Raw genomic sequence first — 20,493 nt, 5'->3', positions numbered from 1 at the left:
GTCAGCGCTATCACCTCCTCATCTGCCCACACCACCAAACTCATAAACGCCATCAAGCCTTACCTCTCCAAACCCAACTGCCTCTCCATAGCCAGAGCAACCATTGGAGCCAAACTGGACTATTGCAATGCCCTCCTAGCGGGCACATCAGCAAAAAACCTAAACAGACACCAAGTTACACAGAACAATGCGCTCCGGGCTGCTCTCAGCATCCCAAGAAGAGAGCATATCTCCCATGCCAGACTTTCAGCCCAATGGCTACCGGTTAAAGAACGAATTACACTCAAAATCCTCACCCTCACCCACAAATGCCTCTCTTTCTCCGCCCAGTCCTACCTATCAGAGACCATATCCAAACCCTCCTCCGCCCGCCCCACCAGAACGCAATACACCAACCTACTCTGCATCCCATGCATCAAAAAAGCCAAAGCCGGTGGCCTAAGCTTCCCCTACATTGCCGCCAAGACCTGGAACGCTCTCCCCGCAGACATTAGGGCGGAAAACTCGCTCCCGATTTTTCGTAGGAAACTGAAGACCTCTTTCCTTGCACTATAATGTGACCCAGGCGAATCCTTGTAAATATATTGCATTGCTACTGTACAAACACCATATCTCCGACTGTAAATATTGTATTCCTTGTTAATATTGCTTTATTGTTTTGTCTTATTTGTAACCAAGATATGTCTGTAACAAGCGCCACGATGCCCCCGGGCTGACGTGCGCTCTACAAATCTGAATAAATAAATAAATAAATAAATGCAGGTTTGGCAACTTCAAACATAGCAAAGGCTGAGTTTGTCTGACTGAAATTTAGTATTGTAATCTTGCATGTGAACACAGATCTCTGCAATGCGTGCCTACACACTAGGCTATTTTCTGAACCATCGAAGCACTCAAATTTATCAATATGCATTTCAACTTTGGCTATTGCATATGATGCGTATAATCCCCACAGAAAGGTGAGGATGCTACAGGAGTTGTGCCAGAGTGAATGCACTATGTATACCACAGTGGACACAGAAAGGATTACAGGATGAATTGATCAGAGCTGAATGTACTTGTCAACAGCAGACAGGCAATAGGTGAAGAGCCTCAGCAGCACGCCATAAAATATCCTGATGTGTGGTGAACAGTGTGAACTGACTGCATTATATCAGGCAGCCTCGTGGGACCCGCTCCAAGGTGGGGGCCCAGGGCAAGTGCCCCTCTGCCCTACCATAAAAACGTCTCTGCCGTACGGCTGAAACAGAGTGAAGGGTGTTTGAGTTTGGGTGAGGTCAGGTAGTGTGGAAGTGGACCGAGAGACCAGGAAGAGAATGGCCGCTAGAGTGGAGCATTAAGGGAGTCTGAGGCGGTGGTGGATGCTAGTATAGGAACAGTATTGAATCTGAGAGAGGGGGGGGGTGTGTGTGTGTGTCCGTGCGTGCGTGTGTGTGTGTGGTGAAGGTGGAAAAGGGGAAGAGACAGAGAGAGTGGGGTGGTAGGGAAAGTATAGGTGGAGTATGAGGCAGGAGGGAGCAGTGTTGGCGGAGGAGACCCATAAAGGAGAGGTGCACTTGGTGTTCCTCCTGTTATTTTTGGTCTAAAACAGAACACGGGGAATGCTTGCAGCAGGGAGTGTACTTGTACCAAAGATCTGGTGTTATGGAGGTCCCGGGGGCAAGGTGGTACCAGACATTGGCACATGCCACTCTGTCAGGGGAATGTGTGAAATACAACATTTTAGTCACCTGGACACACAGCATTATAAATACAAATATAGTTGGAAATGCATCTTCACTACTAACTGGTTTAACATACTATTTATGTGATGAGCCATGCTGCTGGAAATTAATTGATTTAAAAGATGCATTTCCTATAATACGGCAGAAACCAATGTGTCCCAGTACTTAAACCAAAAAGTAGAAAATGGTTTAGCCATAGAAGAGTTCAACTGTAAGCAAATAAGAAAGACAAATGTGCCGTGAACAACTCGGATTTTATCACATGGCTAGACTGGCATTTTGGTGCAGCCAGTCTAGCCATTTCTTACCATGGCAAGACATTTTTTCACTGGGCATCCATGAGAAAGTTAGCATGATAAGTGTTCCACGTGGGTAGAATGGAATTTTGGTACAGCCAGTATACCTATTTCTTGCTGTTATTTTTTAAAGGGCATCTATGATAAAGCAAGCATGATAATTGTTATTTTATGGCTAGACTGGTATTTTGATGTAGGAGTCTAGGAAGAATAGCATGACATTTCGTACTGGGCATCTATGATGATGCAAACATAAGTGTTATTATGTGCCTGGACTGGCCTGCATTAGAACAGCCAGTTTAAACATGTTTTCTTATTGTGGCATAGCAATTTCTTTAACCACATCTTTATTTGTTCATAAAGATTTGCAACAAAACAATCTGTCATACAGCTTGTGCCAAAATATTCCATTATAATGCCATAAACCAAAACGTACACTTTGCTTGTTCCAACTACAACAGTAATGCCCCTCCACATCCCACCCCGCCAGTTCCATTCAATATACTACAGCCTCCTCAAGTCCTCTTGTGCTGCTCTACCATCCGCTTCCTCCTCCAGGAACCCTAGTGTCTGCAGTCTCTTCGGGATGTACAGGTGTGTCAAGTCTTTACTTGCACAGTGTAAAAAGGGTGACCAAATGTTGCCAAACTTTCTAAGGGAGCCTCTTGTTATTGTCGTCAGTTTTTCCACATCCACTGTATCCTAAACGGAATAGTACCACTGTACAATAAACGGAGGTTCTATTTTTTTCCATTGTTTGGCTATGCATCGCTTAGCTGCTAGCATTAAGTTAGCCCTTAGCCTTTCCATTCCCCCCTCCAACCCATTCCTCCCCTGCAAGGTGATCCCCAGTAGGATCTCTGGTCCTGTGAAATCCCTGCCGATTCCCAGTATGTCTAGTACTTTCGTTTTCACTTCCAGCCAAAAGTGTCTAAGCCGTTGGCAGCCCCACCAGACGTGGCATAGCATTTTTAATATCAAAGCCAACAAGAGTATGTTCTTGTTTGCGGGTACTGGCATGGCCATCATGGACATGTTTTCTTAAGGTATCATTACTGGCATTATGTGCATAGCAAACATGGGTATGTTCCCATATGGGGATACTGGCATATATAGGTGGAAAAGTATGAGCTCAGCCAGAGTGAAAAAAAAATGTTATACTACATATGTGGGGAAAGGCATCATAAAAATGCATTGGACAAAGTTCTTGGTCACTGTTAGTGTTGTGAATCTATTTGATTTTTTCATGAATCCCAACAAAACTGATTGCAAAATGGCTGGCTTTTTGCCCAGTTTTTCACAGAAAGGGTGGTGTATAATTTTTTTTTTTTTTTTGTTTTATTGATTTAGCTGTTGAAACAACTTTTCAATACACGAACATAATATTTTGATTGATTTTTGTTATAGTCATAAAAATAAGATCAATTTTTAGAAAAATTTCATGATAGAGTGTACAGACTCAAGCAGCACAAGTGTTGTTGCCCTACATCTAACAAATATACAGACATTTAACTAATACATAATAAAATTAAAATAAAATAGATACACCTCAGAGATAAATACTTCCCTAACATTATAAAAAATAAGATTAAGAAAAGAAAGGAGGGATATCCTCTTTCCTTAACTTTTAGTTTTCAAGCTGATTGAGACTTGGATTACGTCTCGTTTAGCTCTTTTCTAAGCTTAAAGATAATAAAAAGTTGGTTAGTGCAATCTGCACTAGGTAAGTATTAGAGCACAGTAAGAAGGTCCATCTCATTTCTTGGTCGACAGTTTCTATGCAAGGCAGAACTTTCAAAAAATGTATTAACCTTCGAGCATTCAATTTGGGACAATAACAAACTAAATGTTCCAAGGGTTCTATTGTATTATCTTGCATACAGAATCGACATGCTTGTAGAGCTCGTGATCGCAGATTTGCCTTGCCTGAACCTGGTGAGTGGGCCATAAATCGAATCGTGCTCTCAAGAAGCCTGCTCTTAATTTAGCAGAAGGGAATTTTAAAAGATAAGATTCGGGGCGTTTCATTGGTTTGGGCCAAAAGCGAAACTTACATGGTTGACGATACTTTTGGCATTTATCGATGGTATTTGACCAATCTAGATTATAAAATGCTGTTTTGGAACGTACGGGATTGGCTATCAACTTGTAAATTGAAATGTTAGCAGATGCTAAGGCTTCCAAACAAAGATTAATCCACAATTTTACAAAGTTCTTGTCGGTTGTTAACATGTAGGCACCTATTACAGATAACATATTCATTTTTTGGTTTGCCATAAGACATTTACGAAATAACATACAACATCGCCAAGTATAGACCGCATGTATGGAGACAAGACCTACTTCATATTGCAACCAAGCACTTGGAACACAATGTGGGAGGTTGAGCACAGCCCTCCAAAACTTTCCCTCAAATCTCTCCAGACACACGTGATTGAAATTCAATAGGGTTTCAGCCCCATACAGAATAGAAGGGATTGCTTTCATAGCCCAGTAAGTTATTACTGGTTGAATTGTAAATTTTCCAAATTTATGCAAGATGATTTTAGATTGCGAAGTTGCTGAAGTCAATTTTGCCTCCATGCGGTCAATTTGATGGTGCGGTTTGACCGAGCCACTAAATTCACAACCCAGGTAAGTATATGATTGCACAACTTCCAGTGGAGTATAATTAAATAACCATTTGGGTTTGAATTTATGTAGCCGATTTGCCTTGTAAACTACAATCTGGGTTTTTTTAATGTTGATTATCAATTGGTTCTCAATTAGGTACACGTTAAATGCATCGATGAGGTTCTGTAAGCCCTGCTGCGTTTTTGAGATGAGGACTATGTCATCCGCATAGTTTAAATTAGTAACTTTTTGTCCTTTAAGGACTGGAGCATCGGAGGCGATCTGTAGAAAAATTGGAGTTAGATCATGGATGGAATAGTTAAAAATTGCTGCAGCTAATAAACACCCTTGCTTTAGGCCCCGGTCTGTCTTAATTGGGGCAGACAACAAGCCATCTAAAGTGAGCCTTACACAAATCGAAGTGGCTGCATGAAATGCGTGGATAATATCGTGAAGATCTGGGGGGCAGTTGTCTCTTGTTAGTTTCATCATAAGCAGGGCACGTGAGACAGAGTCAAAGGCAGCATGTAGATCAATGAATGCGAAATAAATGGATTGTTTGTGAAACTGACTATGGGCTTTTATTGCATTTAAAGTTAACAGATTTATACAGGTACCCATACCTGCGACAAATCCCGTTTGTTGCCGATCTCGCTTGGCAGCAAGGTATGTCCAAAGATTGAATTCATTTAGAACTAATTTAGCAAAAAGTTTGCCCGGGACATCCAGAAGGGCAATAGGGCGATAATTACAAGGATCAGCACGATCACCCTTCTTATAAATCGGGACTATGACCGAGTGTAGCCACGAAGTTGTTAAAATACGGCGTTTCATAATTTCGCAAAAAATGGCATAGAGATTTTTTGCCCATAGCCTCGGGTTTTCTTTCAGGATGGCATTATGTAGGCCGTCAGGCCCAGCGGCACGAGAGGAGCTCAACTTTGTGATCAGCTCTTCAAGTAAGGCCGGGGAGCAGGTAAGGTTCCACTGAGTTTTGGATTGAGGCTTATATGCGTTATGATGGAAGAGCGGATCACAATATAAGTCTGAAAAGTGTGCGATCCAAGCAGCTTCGGTAACCGCACCAGTTTGAGCATATGCCTGTGATAGGTTAGAATTCGACTTGAGGAGGCGCCATATTTCAGCCGAATTCTTGGACTCGATTGAACGCAGCATGGCTTCGCTATCTTGTTGAAACATCCATGCTCGACGTCCACGAATCCAATTCGAATATTTACATTTAGTGGACCTTAATGCACTGTGAGTATCGATATTGTTTAACTTAAGGATGAGTCTCTTTTCTTTGCGATATTCGGCCCTGCGTGCTTTAATTACAGGGTCGTAAAGATGTTTGTGTTTTTTTATCTTTGGGTTTAGTACAATTGTATTCCGGTATGGTACTAGAAGATCGGTATACTCAATTAAGTTATATGAGTTATCAACTGCAAACAATGCATTTGAGAACTGTGTAAGGGTTCTCTCAGACCATTTTAGGCGGTTTTTTGCATTATTAACCGTTAGATGTTGGGTCATCCATTGTTTGATGGGGGGGTACCTGACCAGTTAAGATGTAATGAAAGAAGCTGGTGATCACTTGCAGCTTATGCAATTATGTCAAATGAGATAACACTACTGTACATAGATTGGTCAATGTACATGTAATCGATGATACTTTGACTCTTGCCACGCTGCCATGTGGGTTTCGGGGGGATGTCACATTCTACTGAGCCATTGATTACTCGCATGTTGCGCTCATGCATAAGATGGGACCAGGTGGATAAGGCCCTTGTCTTGTTTTGGTTACCAGGGGATAAACAGTCCATATTTAAGTCACCCATAATCAGGGTATCAGTGATACCAGGAGTTGCCGAAATGTCATCTAACAGGACCGTTAACCCCGCAAAGAAGGCTATGTCAGATAGACCTGCCGGATTGCGACAGATGTTAATAAGGGCTATGGTGTGGTCACTATGGGTGATCTTTACTAGTTGCAAAAAGATATTAACATTTGACCACGCCTCAATTTTGAAGCCAAGTTTCTTATTAACTGCAACCATTAAATCCGATGAAGGGCGACCACGTAGTCCCATCTTTGCTGGTAACAAAATAATATCAAAGTTGTCCCAAGTAGGGGGGACCAAATACCAGGTCTCCTGCAGTGCAATTATGGCATAGTCCGCCAAAGATTGTACAGAGGTGTGCAAATGAATGTAGCCTCGGGTGTTCCAAGTGGCTATTTTAATGACATGAGACTGGGGTGCAATTGGTGGTTAATTAATAGAAGATTGGAGGTCATCACCGGAACTGTAATATATTTGTGATAGATGGTGTGGAGGGGCCTCAACACATTCTTTTAAACGGGCTGGGTCTTGCGCCAATAAGAATCCCATATTAAAAAGGGTCCTCTTGGCTAACCAAATCGTATTCAAAACAATGCCTGAAGGGATACAAAGCCTCACGATAGCTGTGGTATCGTCATTCAAATATTCCACTTGGGCTATGTCCTGGGAAGTCAGGTCTTCTAATTCTCGGACATCACTGAAGATATTAAGTACGCTTTGTCTGTTTAGATTGTAGGTTGGATAGTCACCTTCATGGCATTGCAAAATCAGGGTATGACAAGTAGAGGCCTTAGGAATTGAGTGCCTTGAAAGGGTATTTTTGTTAGGCTTCAGGCCGTTAACATGGCGTGTGTGTATATGTCGTTCCGGGGTGTATTTTGAAATCAGGGGAGTCAGGCACGAAGGGCGTCTGAGGACGTGCGCATCACTGTGAGTTGCAGAATTTGATGATTTTGCCTGTTGGGCCACCGGAGAGGACCAAGATACTGATTTTGATGAAATATCAGGGTTAACTTCGTTAATTGTTGGGGTAGCCCATGGTTACGCTCGTCTAAATAGGCATCCAACGCCTTTCGCATTTCCTTCAAAATCAGGGATCTTTGGCATTCGGATTCAATGGGTTTGGTCACAGGTGGCACATTATCCATGTGGAGAATTGGCTGCTCAGATATCGCTAGGTCATGATGTTTGATATTTGAATCAGCACTAAAAGCGTTGACCAAAGCATCCAGTGGTTCATAGGCTTCAATGATAGCAGAGGGAGCTTGGTCATTGGGATGCGATGTCAGGCTAGTTGGGGCAGATAGAGCAACAGCACTTGGAATGGTAATTTTCTTGAAAAAGGCATTTAATGATGCTTTAGTCACACGTGTAATAGGCATATTTTTGGTTTTCCTTTTCTTGTGTGGTTGTTGTTTAGTGGTAGCTCTGGTCTTCTTAATTTTTGGATCAGAGCCAGGGACTGTGCCATGCATAATATTTGATACAGGCACGAGGGGAGGAATAAAGTCCATCACAGGGGCCGCCACACGATCATTCTCAGTTGATTCTTGCACACTGACCCATGAGTTATTTGTTGGGGCCATGCGAGCAAGAGAATGTTTTGGAGGGCTTGTTGTAATAATGTGAGGGACAGCAGGCAATACAGAATAAGTTGGAATGCACGGTAGAGGTGACCTAGATGCAATTGTTTTATTAGTTAAATCAATGCACGGTGTGCCTGGACCTACAGGGAGAAAAGCATGAGGAGCCAGGTTAACTTTTTGAGTCCATACTAATAAATCGTCCAACTTTGATTCTTGTTTCGTTATTTTAGCATCCAGAACTTCAAAGAGTTTAAACATGGACAATAAGGTTGTGTTAATTGCTGCCAGGGTGGTTTGTAATAGTTGTGGATGAATTTCAGCTGACTCACACTTTGATTGTATTGCAGGGCGCCGCGGGGTTGGGTGTACATAAGAAATGGCGGATATGGAGTGGTCAGGGGTTGGGGGTTCAGAGTATGAACTATGTAGTGAATTATGAGAAATGCGAATCGGTATTGGAGACTCGCACTGGCTTGCTTACAGAGAAACCTCTTGATTGTCTGGGGAATCAGCGGTGTAGTCAGTTGACATAGAGTCAGAAGAACTTACAACCAATTGCGGGTGTTGTTGGCAAGGTGAATTTAACATGGTGTTATCAGATAGTTCACCAAATGCCATTAGTCCCGCAGTGGGCCTATTGAATGGTCGTTGTATTGGTAGGCCAGAGCTAGGGTTTGATTTATGTGGCTGAAAAGCCTGTGACTTCAACTGAACATTTGGTTTCGGTGTGGATAAGGAGGACGGCTTAAATAATAGTGTGCTCGGGTCTTTCGTGGGTCGAGGACATGGGGTCAACACAATGGATTTATGGGAAGACAAATTTTTGGGTGCAATGTTCGGGTTACCATTGGGGCTGTAGCTGGTAATTATCATGGGAGGCATGTCAGATTTTAAAGAATAAACCTGTCTACGTTTTGACATGACTCACACACTCACAGACACACAGGCCTGTGCTGGATCAGCGGCCACGAGAAGAATCTTAGACCACTGGGCAACACTGGGCAACAGTAGAAGGAAGAAAAGAAGCTGATCTTGGGGGGCACTTACTTTTCTGTAAAGTTAATAAAAAGGGCCACCTCCACCGTAAAAGCGGCAAAGCGGGTAAGCGGTACTCAGACCGGTACTCGCCCGTGTGAGCGCGCGCTGTGCGCGTGCGCGGACAATTTGTAGAGATGAGTGACTCCACACACGGCCAATCGCCGTGATAGGGGCGGTGTTGTTGAGCCCAGCCTAGGCTAGGCAGAACTGGCAGTGGAGAAGCCAAAACAAACAGAGATTCACTCTGAAAACAAACAGAAAACACGCTGTCACTTTCACTTAGATAGTGTTTGTGAGTCAATAAAGTTCGGCTTGATAAAGTCGATTCGTCACCTTGGTAGAGAATCAGTCCAACTTCAAAAGTCCTCAATGAGCAGAAACAGGAACAGCGGGTAGTGCGGGTAAGCGGTACTCAGACCGGTACTCGCCCGTGTGCGCGCGCGCTGTGCGCGTGCGCGGACAATTTGTAGAGATGAGTGACTCCACACACGGCCAATCGCCGTGATAGGGGTGGACTTGTTGAGCCCAGCCTGGGCTAGGCGGAACTGGCAGTGGAGAAGCAAAAACAAACAGAGATTCACTCTTGGTAGAGACGCAGTCCAACTTCAAAAGTCCTCAATGAGCAGAAACAGGAACAGCGGGTAGTAATCACCAGCCAACACTGCAATGGAATGTGCCTCTGTGTAATTGAAAGTAACGTGAAGCCTGATATCAAAAGCACATCTTCTTTGGATGTGTGCCTACCCTCATAAATGCCAACCCTCCGATTTAGGTGGGAGACGCCCGACTTTTCAGTGAAATATTTCTACATTGCCCTATCCTTGTCATAATTTAAGATGTTATGAAAGTCCTAGGTAAAATGGGTATCCCTACATATTATCCCCACCAAAAATCTCACCGTACATATGGTCATTTGTCTCGCCATAGGCAGGGGTTGCGGGGGTGTCCCCCGCAGGGTCCATGACTCAACATCGCCATAAGAATATGGCGATATTTTTGTATCGCAATATTTTTGCAGGGATATTAACACATGGAACCGGTAAAATGTGCAGCTCTTGGTTTTATATTTATTATTGAGACATGTCTGTCTGCATTTATCCATAATTCGTTTTTTTACACCTTTTACCTTTTTTTCATGTTTTTTTTCTAAAAAATGGAGTTACAACTATTTTTTTCCCGCATTTATATTTAATTTATTCAGGGATACTTTTACATCTAAACAACTTCTCAAAGTGGTGCTGCTTGGCCAGTGGCGACACTGTGTGGGCCAGGACTGGCTGACGATGTGTGGGGCCCATTTCAACATGATGTTTGGGGGATCCCTACTTCGAGCAAAAAAAGTCATAGGCACCCCAGGGGTGCATACATTGTCATGGCAACAAGTAATAGATTATCACGAAACGGTCAGCCGGGAGGGATCTCAAACACTAAGGGCCTCATCACGAGTTGGGCGATAACCCCAGGGCTATTAGCGCGAGGGCTATTGGCGCTACCACCAAAACCCCCTGGCGCTATTAGCGCTGGATCACAGGTTTGGCGGAACGGTTGGTTCTCATTCCCCATTGGGCCAATTCGGGAATTCCTCATACCCCATTGGGCCCAATGGGGAATTTTTGCGCTATTACCCCCGGCGGATTTCCCGCTGGCGGTAATAGTGCCGAAAATCGGCAAATTTGCGGCGGATTTGACCCCAGCTCAGAGCTGGAGGCAAATCTGCCAAGCCCATGATCTGACGGATGCTTAAATGCAGCAGTAATAGCGCTACCGCTTCATTTAAGGGTTACCTGCAGACTCGTGATGAGGCCCTAAATGCCCACCCTTCTTTGTCAGCAAGTTGCTGATGTGGAGGAACCAGCGTTAGACGGTAATTAGGTGATAATACTTCTCTATATCCCGTGGGAAGTGCCTGGAGGGCTCGAGGAAACGCAGTGTGTAATACGAGAGTTTTAAAGCGAACATTTTAAGCCCATAATGAAAGTAGAAAAAGAGATGTTATATAGTTTCGTGTTACAAGACTGCTGACAACAAAGAGGCAGTTACTGCAACCCCCCCCCCTCCCTCCTGAGGCTCGAGAACCCTATCATTTGAAAAAGTTGAAAGGCCCTGACGCCTTCCCTGGTGCGAGCTCTCCTCAGTGGCTGACAGCGGTGCCCCTCGTGCGCGAGCCCACAGAAGCGATCACCTTCCCATCTGGCCAGGCCTGACAGCAGTGCCACAGCCGGGAATGTGGCTTTACTGTACTTTACAAATAAATGCAGGTAGCAAAGCAGCAAAAATATAATGCCCTTTTCTCAACCCAAAAATGACTTAACAATAACCAACACAGCCCAAACCTAGACTTCTCACGAGGTTTATGGGGGAAAGTATTCCCAATTCTGCTCCAAAAGATGAAAGACTGACAGGGTCTTGCCCGGATCCCAAAACATGACCTCATGGGCTCTTTCGCTGTAGTCCGTATCTGGAAACTACACTTAGCATTCGTACCCACGGTCCAGATGACACACAAAAATCACTGCAGCAAACGCGCAACACCCGCGTCTATCTTTCAAGGGAAATCGCCATGACGTGTAGGGCTGCCCCTCTCACCCTCCCCTCCCCCGCACCCCCCCCCCCCCAACCCCAGGCTCTCTCTCGTAACCCCTCAAGGCCGTTCCGTGCTCCATCTCTTACCTGCCAGCGCCGCTGCCACCGAAGCAGCGACGAGACAGGCCAGCAGCCCGGCACACTGGCACATCTTGAGCGTTCAGCAGCTCAGTGTCGTCCTCTTATTTTCCGTAAGGATCGCGGCTGTCCCCACACCGAGGGGTGGCCATGTTAGAGATAGTCTCCAGGGCACCTCCAGTCCGTGTCACAGGACCGTCTCTCTCCCGGGCTCGACTCTCGCGCAACCGGTCGGGCTGCACTAAACCAGTTATCACTCTCGTGTACATCACCACCCTGGGTGTGGCTGCGTTTCTCAGCTTCGCTGTCATTTAAGAATGTTTGCCGCCACATACGAGCGTGCTTTCCCTCTACTGGGCTAGTTGAAAACAAGCTCTCCGGACGCTGGCATGGGTTAGAAAAGCCGTGCCGTTTTTCCAGGCTTTCAGAATTCCGAATGTGGATGGATAAAAGCGTGACTGCGTTTCAAAATCGTGCAAATACCCCGATTTGCCACACTGCGGAGCGCGGGATTTTTCCCTCCATGTGTATGATTTACCAACCACTAATTACTATGTATCGATTCATTAGTGTTTGGGAGGAGGCAGAACTGTAACTGGGTAGAATTCCGTGAACGTGTCATGAAAGTCCAAGTTTGGTCACGCTCCCAATTCTTGGATTTAGGCAGCGCTGATCAATGGGCCGGCTCTTGCCGGGACGAGATCCGGCATCAGATGTCTCTGGCCGGATCTCGGACCCGGCCTGCCTCAACCCTGACCAGGCTTTTACGAGAGGGGAGGGAGGACTCTGTGATCTAATCTGAGGTGCCTCCTTTCCCCATCACTTGCGCGTTTCCTGGGACTATTTGCTCAGCCCGTTTCTTTCATCTGTCCTGAAAGGGACACCACAGTAATCAATGGGCCATGGATGATCACCGGGTGGCAGGGGGAGGGAGGGGGGCATCACTGTTGAAAGCACTATTCTTCATGCTGGGCACACTATTGCTTTCCAAATGTTCATTTTACACTTTCATAGAAAACAAAGTCATTTCCAAACTCAAAATCCTGATTGCATTCACTAGTGAACTAGTTTTCTTTGAAATGTTTTTTTTTTGGCAGGCTACCACACATACTCTGTAATTTGTGTGCCCCTTGCTTTGTGTTTTATCTCAGGTTATATTTATAAAGATGTTATATGCTTGCCAAACTGGTTAATCACAAATACATGTTTCTGTTGTGCTGATAGTTATCAGGAAATTAAGCTGTGGGTTCATGGGTGATTTTCACTACAGCGGTAGAAATACCCCCAGCTCTGCCCTAAATATAAGCAACCCATCTCCAGTCCAACCCATTGACCAGCCCAACCCATCCCTTGGCCAAAGACATTTTATAATTTTATAGCACTTTTTTAAATAAGGAATTGCAAAAAATTACACGATTGACAAGTTTTTAATATATAACATCTCAGCAACATTCTGTCAACCTGCAGAGCTACCCTGGTAGGCTTCTACTGTAGAGCATGTCTATGGATCCCTTAATACAGTAAATATCACTGCATTACCAACAGTATTTGGGTGCCCCACTGCCATGGAAATGATTTAAAGTGGAATTGATGTACATTGTGGGGTTTGGAAAGAGGCGGCATGAAAGAAATTGCAGCATGTTTAAACTATTATTTTGAACATTTCCTTTGAGTGGAGTCGAACTGCTAGCGCCGCCTCCTCAGGACTTTGCCCCCTCGGAACTCCACCCCACTCCGGCCCTTGTGGGATCCCCCTTCGTTTTATTTCCATTTGCATCACTAGATTTAGACAGAAACAATCACTAGTCTCAGCCCTTAAATCGGGTGTACACCACCTGCTCTGAATGCGTGTTATGACTGGACGGTGACACACGTGAGCGCGCGAGTGAAGATCCAAGCAGTGGCAGAACTAGTGGGGAATAAGGAACGAGTGGTACTTTGACTGCAACCGAAAAAGAGGACTTAGGATGGAGGGACAAATGGGGGAGGGGTGTTGGAGGAGGGACAGTGCTGGGCTTGACCTTTGGTTTCCACTGTTCAATGTACCTTTTTGCATTGTTGCTAGAGATTGCCTGGATTAATAAACTAATGGCACTAGATTCGTCCCTGACACATATCAAAACATATTTTTAACAAACAGAAATCTTTGACACAACTGTGTATGCAAATTGAACAAGATACTTACTATTGGATACACATCTCTTTAGACCATGTGTATTAGTGTTATCTGTGAATCAACATTTGCACGAAAACACCTATAGTTTAAACATATTCTGGTTGGCAATAAAATATGAACTGCGTACATTGTCAGTAGGTAAACATTTAATTTTCGTACATGAATAGAACAGGAAGTTACTCCATCTATGGCATGTCACAGTTTAATGTTCATTTTAGATTAACACTTATATTTGTAGCAGTAATTGAGCGAAACAGAAATTGAGTACTTCGAGCAAGCCCATACCCGCCCGTTAAATTCGGTAGGTACACTTTGCAGTTGTCAGTAATCGTCTGGCTGCAGTCACTTCAACTGAATCCAAACATCCACAAAGAAAACAGACTTGGCTTTTGTTTAGACATGGGATACGCATTTGGCAGGCACCGTCCTAATTGTATTACCTGACCATAAGATGCAAACACTGGAACATGGTGTGATTATCTAGGCATGTGACTGTCTGGCGTATGCCTACCTAATGCCAATACACAAGGCAAAACTGTTGACTTTGCCAACGTTTCTTTAGACAGAAACATATATAAATCAAGTGGTTGAAGGCACACCTTTTTAAGACCTTGTTATTTATTACACTTGGTAGCACTTTTGCAGCTGCAATAAAGCCATTAACTCTTAATTCTCAGCAGACTAATTACAAAGAAGATTGACAGGCCGATGTTTGATGTTACTGCTTCATAGAGCTAGCTCAAAAACCTCCCAGGAAGATGTGTTTTGGGCAGGGAGGGAGTAGCCGGTAGTGAGCAGGAATGGCTATAGGGATCAAAATGGCCCTACACAATCAAAGAGTGGGTAAATAACTAAACTACATCCTCAAAAAGTGTGCCCCTCCTCACATGTTCTCACTGTCCTGCTTTATTCCAGTGCAATACTTTCAGCCTACAATCAACACCTCCCAGGAGGGTGTGTTTTGGGCAGGGAGGGAGGAGCCGGTAGTGGGCAGGAATGGCTATAGTGATCCAAATGGCCATGGACAATCAATGAGTTGGTAAATAACTAAATTACACCCTCAAATTTTGTGCCCCTCCTCAAATGTCCTCTCCTTCTTGCTTTGCTCCAGTGCAATACTTTCGGCCTACAATCAACACCTAATAGCCAAAACTAAAAATGTACTCACGTAAAGTTACAGAGCAAGCAAAGCTTTGCGGTTAGGTGTCTCTCTGTTCGCCGCCCCTCTGGTACTTGGCTGTTCTGGTGAGTCACTCTTCCCTGGTCATTGGTTCCCTTGGGGGCTGCCTCTCTGGTCCAGAAAGATCAGACCTGGGCACATGGCACTCTGTGACATAGAGTCTTTTATCAACCCTATAAAATGGCGGATCACACATGCTAACCATCATTAGCCCTAGTCATCCCAACCTGTCACATTCCTTAATGAAGGCAGTCCACCTTCCCTAGCACTTTTCAGGCACATTCTTTTAATTTCCCAATGATCTATTAGAAGGATTCAGGAACCTCCCTGACCTGCCTCACACTGAGTTTTCTCCTTCACAAGGATGACTGATACTATCCGGCTGGGAGGGCCTTGAGGAAGCTGATGAGTCAGTTGAAATAAGGGCCATAATGGTCCGTAACCTTATGTCACCTGTCATTAGTAGAGGAACATGGATGACACCGTAGGATGAAAGGTAAAATCTTCAGGACACTTGCTAATAATATAGCGCACCCACAACCCAAGAAAAGGAAGCGGAACTGTGCTTCTATGACTTTTTCAAAGAGCTGATTCTAGGTCAGGGGTCTGCAAACTTTGGCTCTCCAGATGTTTTGAAGACAATGGCATGAGATCATGCGAATTGTGCTCCAAAACATCTGGAGAGCCAAAGGTTACATAGCAAAGGTACTTTTGAATTTAGGCACAATAGAACCGCACTGATTTAGCGTCCACTGTTTTTTAATCTAACCACAGTTAACTTGTACTGATGAATTTGTTTAGATATTAGTTAAGACGCTACATGCGTTCAAAGGGCTACTAAAACAACCCACCAAAAAACATGCAAAACGCACACCCCTCTATAATCATACTACAAACCCATTACCTACAATCAACAAACAACTCAGACACTGGATGCCACAGACACCAGTTCCTCCTGGTTCTGCAGGCATCAACAGAGAAGCACAACATCTATCCTATCCCTCTCTCCCTCACTAACCAACCCTACTCACTTTTTTTAGCATAGCCACGTCAGCACCTGGAGTCCATGCAAATGGTAGAGGTGCTTCGTATAAATCAACATAACATACCCCTGTTCTCGGTGCATTCAGAGCAAATGGATCAAGAAGCAGCACCAGCTGTGCCTGCACTATGGATGGAGTCAGTGTCTTGCTTTGATGACTAATATCGCTGTCATACAGGTTGTTCAAGCTCTGTCATCTCTCCTAATTACAGTACCAAGGGTATTAGGAGTGCTGATTTCCAAGAATCCGAACAATAAGACACAAGTAAATATTGCGAAAGAAGGACTTTCATGAAGGGCAATAATCGACAGAGTTGGATCAAGATACCCAAATATTGGGGCCATTTTAACACAATGATTTCTTTGTCATCCTAGAGGCTGTATCGAGAACGATTGATAGCTGCCCTTGCGGGATGGGAGTGGGGAAAGTGAAATCCCTCCGGAAACCACTGGAGTTGGAAACTATTGCAGATGAAGTTGCGGTGCCGAGTTGGCGATGGCATATTTCCCAATCCATCAAAAACAAATGAACAGGGTCATAGGAACCAACTCCTCCACTCCTTATGGTGAATTAATGTATTTGGGCAAATGTCTCAACTTAGTAAATGATTTAATATGGGTTACAAAGTGACCTGTATCTACAATAGACAAACACAGGAGACTCAACAATTAAAAACAGAAAACAGCAAATGATACAAGTGGTGTCAACCCAAGGAGACTGCCTCAGATTTGTGATTCAAGAAGAAAAATCTACATACCATCTGCCATTACAGAACTGGCGGGGGTTACAACAATATGTAACACAAGAATACACAGTGCTACACTGCACAATAATAAAAACACTATTATTGTGCAGTGTAGCACTGTGTATTGTTTTGTTATATATTGCTGTAACCCCCGCCAGTTCTGTAATGACCCATGGCACTTTACAACAGTTTGTCCTTTCTCATAGGACTTCTTTGACAACACAGGTTTCCTTTCTGCATCTGTGTTATAAGTCCACTTATTCTTCCGATTCACCTTAATGGCCTCTTGCCTTGATCAACATGTGACTCTCACGCACTTTCCTTTGTGGTATTTCTTCTGGTTAACACCTTGCTTTCACACTATCCAATAGTGGTTTGCTTTCTGAACTTTTCACTTTGTTTGAAAATGCTGTTTCTTTAACTTCGTCTTGTTCACAAATGCATTTCCTGTTCTTTTTCATCCACACAATATTCTCATCTCTTTTCTATTATTCAGAATTCAAACTTATTCAAGCTTGTCACCTTGTTCGGTATTCAAAAAGTTAATCTTTGGGATTCCTACCCATTCATTATTATTCAAAACATATCTCGTGCTTGGCGAATTGTTTGGCATTTAATAATTTACCTTTCCGGTCTACTATACCCATTTGGCTTGTCTTCCAGATTGTTCGGACTTCGCCGTCACCCACACCATGCCCCTAAAACACCCCGGCCTGAGTGAACCTTCCCCGTCACTCACCGGTGTCTGGCAGCTCCTCCGGGTGCACTGGTCTCGTTCACAGGTTTTTCTTTCATTCCTCTTACACTTCAAGGAGCTCTGGCGGGCAGCGCTCACCCTCTCCAGTCTGTCCTGCAGCAGTTTGAGGCAACTCAGTGTTACCCACTCCCAACGGGGTACACGGAGCAATGGGCTTCGCTCAGCTCCAGACCCTCTCGTGGCCCACGGTGGCCTCAACGTCTTCCTGGCTTTCCTTCTCTCAATGTCCTTTTCACTGGCCCATATGTTGCCTGCTCTGTCTTGGATGGCCACGCTCTCTGGCCAAGCTGCTCTCCCTCTCTGCTGTCTCTGCCTCCCTCTATACACCTGCAACCATTTAACAGGTTGCAGGTGTGAACATTCAATTTCACTTGCCTGACCTTAGTTATTGGGACATGCTTGACCCTCGCAGTACTTACAAGCCTCTTCCTCATCACAGCACTAGAGTGGTGAAATGAGCTATTCGTGGTCACTTCTCTTAGTAGCCTCTTCCTCATCCCAGTACTCTGTTGGTATGAATGTGGAAAAATTAGGGGAGATTATCTACAACATCCCAGATAGGCAGCAGGAGTCTAAAGTTGGTTCTCACCAGAAAAGGGGGGCACGATGTCTCACCTGCAGATATCCTCTCCCCAATACCCAAGGACCCTCCACCCAGGTGATCCTCCCTTGCATCTCCACACCTAGGGTCAGGATCCAACAGCAATGGCCTTTCCCTGGCCACCTAAGCAGAGGATCCAAGGGGAGTAGGTGTGAGGATACCCTCAGGTTTCTCACATACCCCTCCCCTATGCGGGTTGGACCGGGGTTCTTCACATGGAAACCAGTAGAGGAAGTCAACATTGCCTTGCTCTCTAACATTTCGGTGTTCTACTGTGAAGCATTGGGGTTGAAGGTCCAGAAACCACTGCATAACCCTAGGATTGGATTCTTTCCTCAGACTGATCCGTACCAAAGGGAAGCAATCTGTTATTAGTTGAAACCTATGACCTAAGAGGTAGTATTTAACATGTATCACCACCCATTTGATTGCCAGTGCGTCTAACTCGATGACTGAGTAGTTTTTCTCCCTGGGGAACAACTTCCGACTGACGTATAAAATCGGGTGTCCCAAAACGTCATGATTTTGGGATAAGGCAGCTCCCAGTCCCATTAAAGAAGCATCAGTCTGGAGTAGGAACTCTTTAGTAAAGTCTGCTAATTTCAAAATGGGGCTTTGGCATAGGGTTTGTTTCAAGGTTGTGTAACAGATCTCATCTTCCTCATCCAACCTAATCTTTTGGGGCTCGCATTTTTCAATTTATCAGTTAATTTAGAGGTTTTACTGGAGAAATTTGGGATGAACCAGCGGTAGTAACCAATAAGCCCCAAAAAGGACCTCAGATCTTTCTTGCATTTTGGTGTGGGGGTATCGAGAACAGTTCTAACTTTCTCCTGCTGTGGTTGGACAGTCCTATTACCCACCAAAAAAAAACAAATACTTAACCACAGATTGGGCTAGTTTACACATTCTGGGGTAGCGGTTAGCCCAGCTTTTCATAACACTCTCATGGTGTTATATAGGTGGTACAAGTGGTCTTCCCATGCTTACTATGTATCACAATGTCATCTATATAGGCTCTGCCTGAATCTAAATATGGTTGCAAGGATGTATCCATCAACCTCTGGAATGTTGCAGGGGCACCATGTAAACCAAATGGCAGAACCTTAAACTGAAACAGTCCTATAGGGGTAGCAAAGACACTTTTCTCTTGATCTGGTCCATGTAACAGAACCTGCCAATATCTTTTCATGAGATCTATTGTTGAAAGGTAGACAGCATTACCCAGCCAGTCAATAAGATCCTCAATATGTGGCAGAGATAGCATTCACCTTCCTAAAGTGTATACAGAACATCCCATTTCCATCAGGTTTTGCCACCAACCCGATAGGGGAGGACCAGGGACTATAAGAAGGTTTGATGATGTTAGCCCCTAGCATTGTCTAAACTTCCTGGATGATGGTATCTTTTCAGGACTCAGGTAATCGGTAAGATTTTAAATGTACCACTTTGCCTTCGGGAGTGCCAAAATGATGATAAATATCCTTCACTCGATTGGACGCCTCTCTAAACACGTTGGTAAATTGTTCTGTAAGGTCATACAGGTCTTGTTTTTGGTTATTTCTAAGATCAGGGGAGATCAAGGCATTATTATCTGTATCTTCTGGTAACAGGCAGGATAATATGATGGCATGGTACTGTGAAGGATTTTCTTTCCATTCCTTTAAAAAATTAACATGATAGACTTGAGTTTTAAGATGAAGGTCCGGCTGGGAGATTTTTATATTTACACTCACCCATTTGTTCCAGAACCTCATATGGTCCATGCCACTTGGATATAAATGTTTATTTTCAGAAGTGGGCAATAATATTAGCACTTTTTGACCTATGGAAAAATACTGTAAAGCAACATTTTATCATAAGAGGTCTTCTGTAGTTCCTGTGCTTTAACCATGTGAGTCTGTACGAAAATCTAACATCCGTCATATGTTCTTTAAGCCCAGTTGCAGTTTGGGAGAGTGGAATTGGGGTGTCTTCTCTCTCCTCCCAAGTTTCTCTCAACATATCCAAGACATTCCGGGGCGCCCCCATAAAGTAGCTCAAAGTGAGAAGATCCAGTGGAAGCCTGAGGGGTTTTCCTGACTGCAAACAAAGCCTGTGGAATCACTTGATCCCAATTTCTACCATCCTGTTCTATTAACCTCCGTAGTATGGTTTTCATGGTTGTATAAAATCTTTCTACAAGACCGTCTGTCTGGGGGTGATACACTGATGTTTGTAGTGTGGTGAAAT

The 20,493-nt window shown here is 44.2% G+C and overlaps 1 protein-coding gene across 1 annotated transcript in view; it reads right to left on the bottom strand.

Moving 5' to 3' along the window:
• Window positions 1–11,998, bottom strand: part of IL20RB (interleukin 20 receptor subunit beta) — a 315,418-nt gene extending 303,420 nt beyond the window's left edge. Inside the window, exon 1 of the mRNA XM_069618033.1 lies at window positions 11,769–11,998. Coding sequence (XP_069474134.1) covers window positions 11,769–11,832 — 64 coding nt within the window. The 5' untranslated portion in view covers window positions 11,833–11,998. The remainder of the gene's footprint in view (window positions 1–11,768) is intronic.
• Window positions 11,999–20,493: the final 8,495 nt, after the last annotated feature.

The sequence above is a fragment of the Ambystoma mexicanum genome, chromosome 10 (genome assembly GCF_040938575.1).
Source record: "Ambystoma mexicanum isolate Mex_15411 chromosome 10, UKY_AmexF1_1, whole genome shotgun sequence".
NCBI lineage: Eukaryota > Metazoa > Chordata > Amphibia > Caudata > Ambystomatidae > Ambystoma > Ambystoma mexicanum.
Note: the sequence above shows the minus strand (reverse complement) of the source record. Positions and strands in the feature narration are given on the sequence as shown.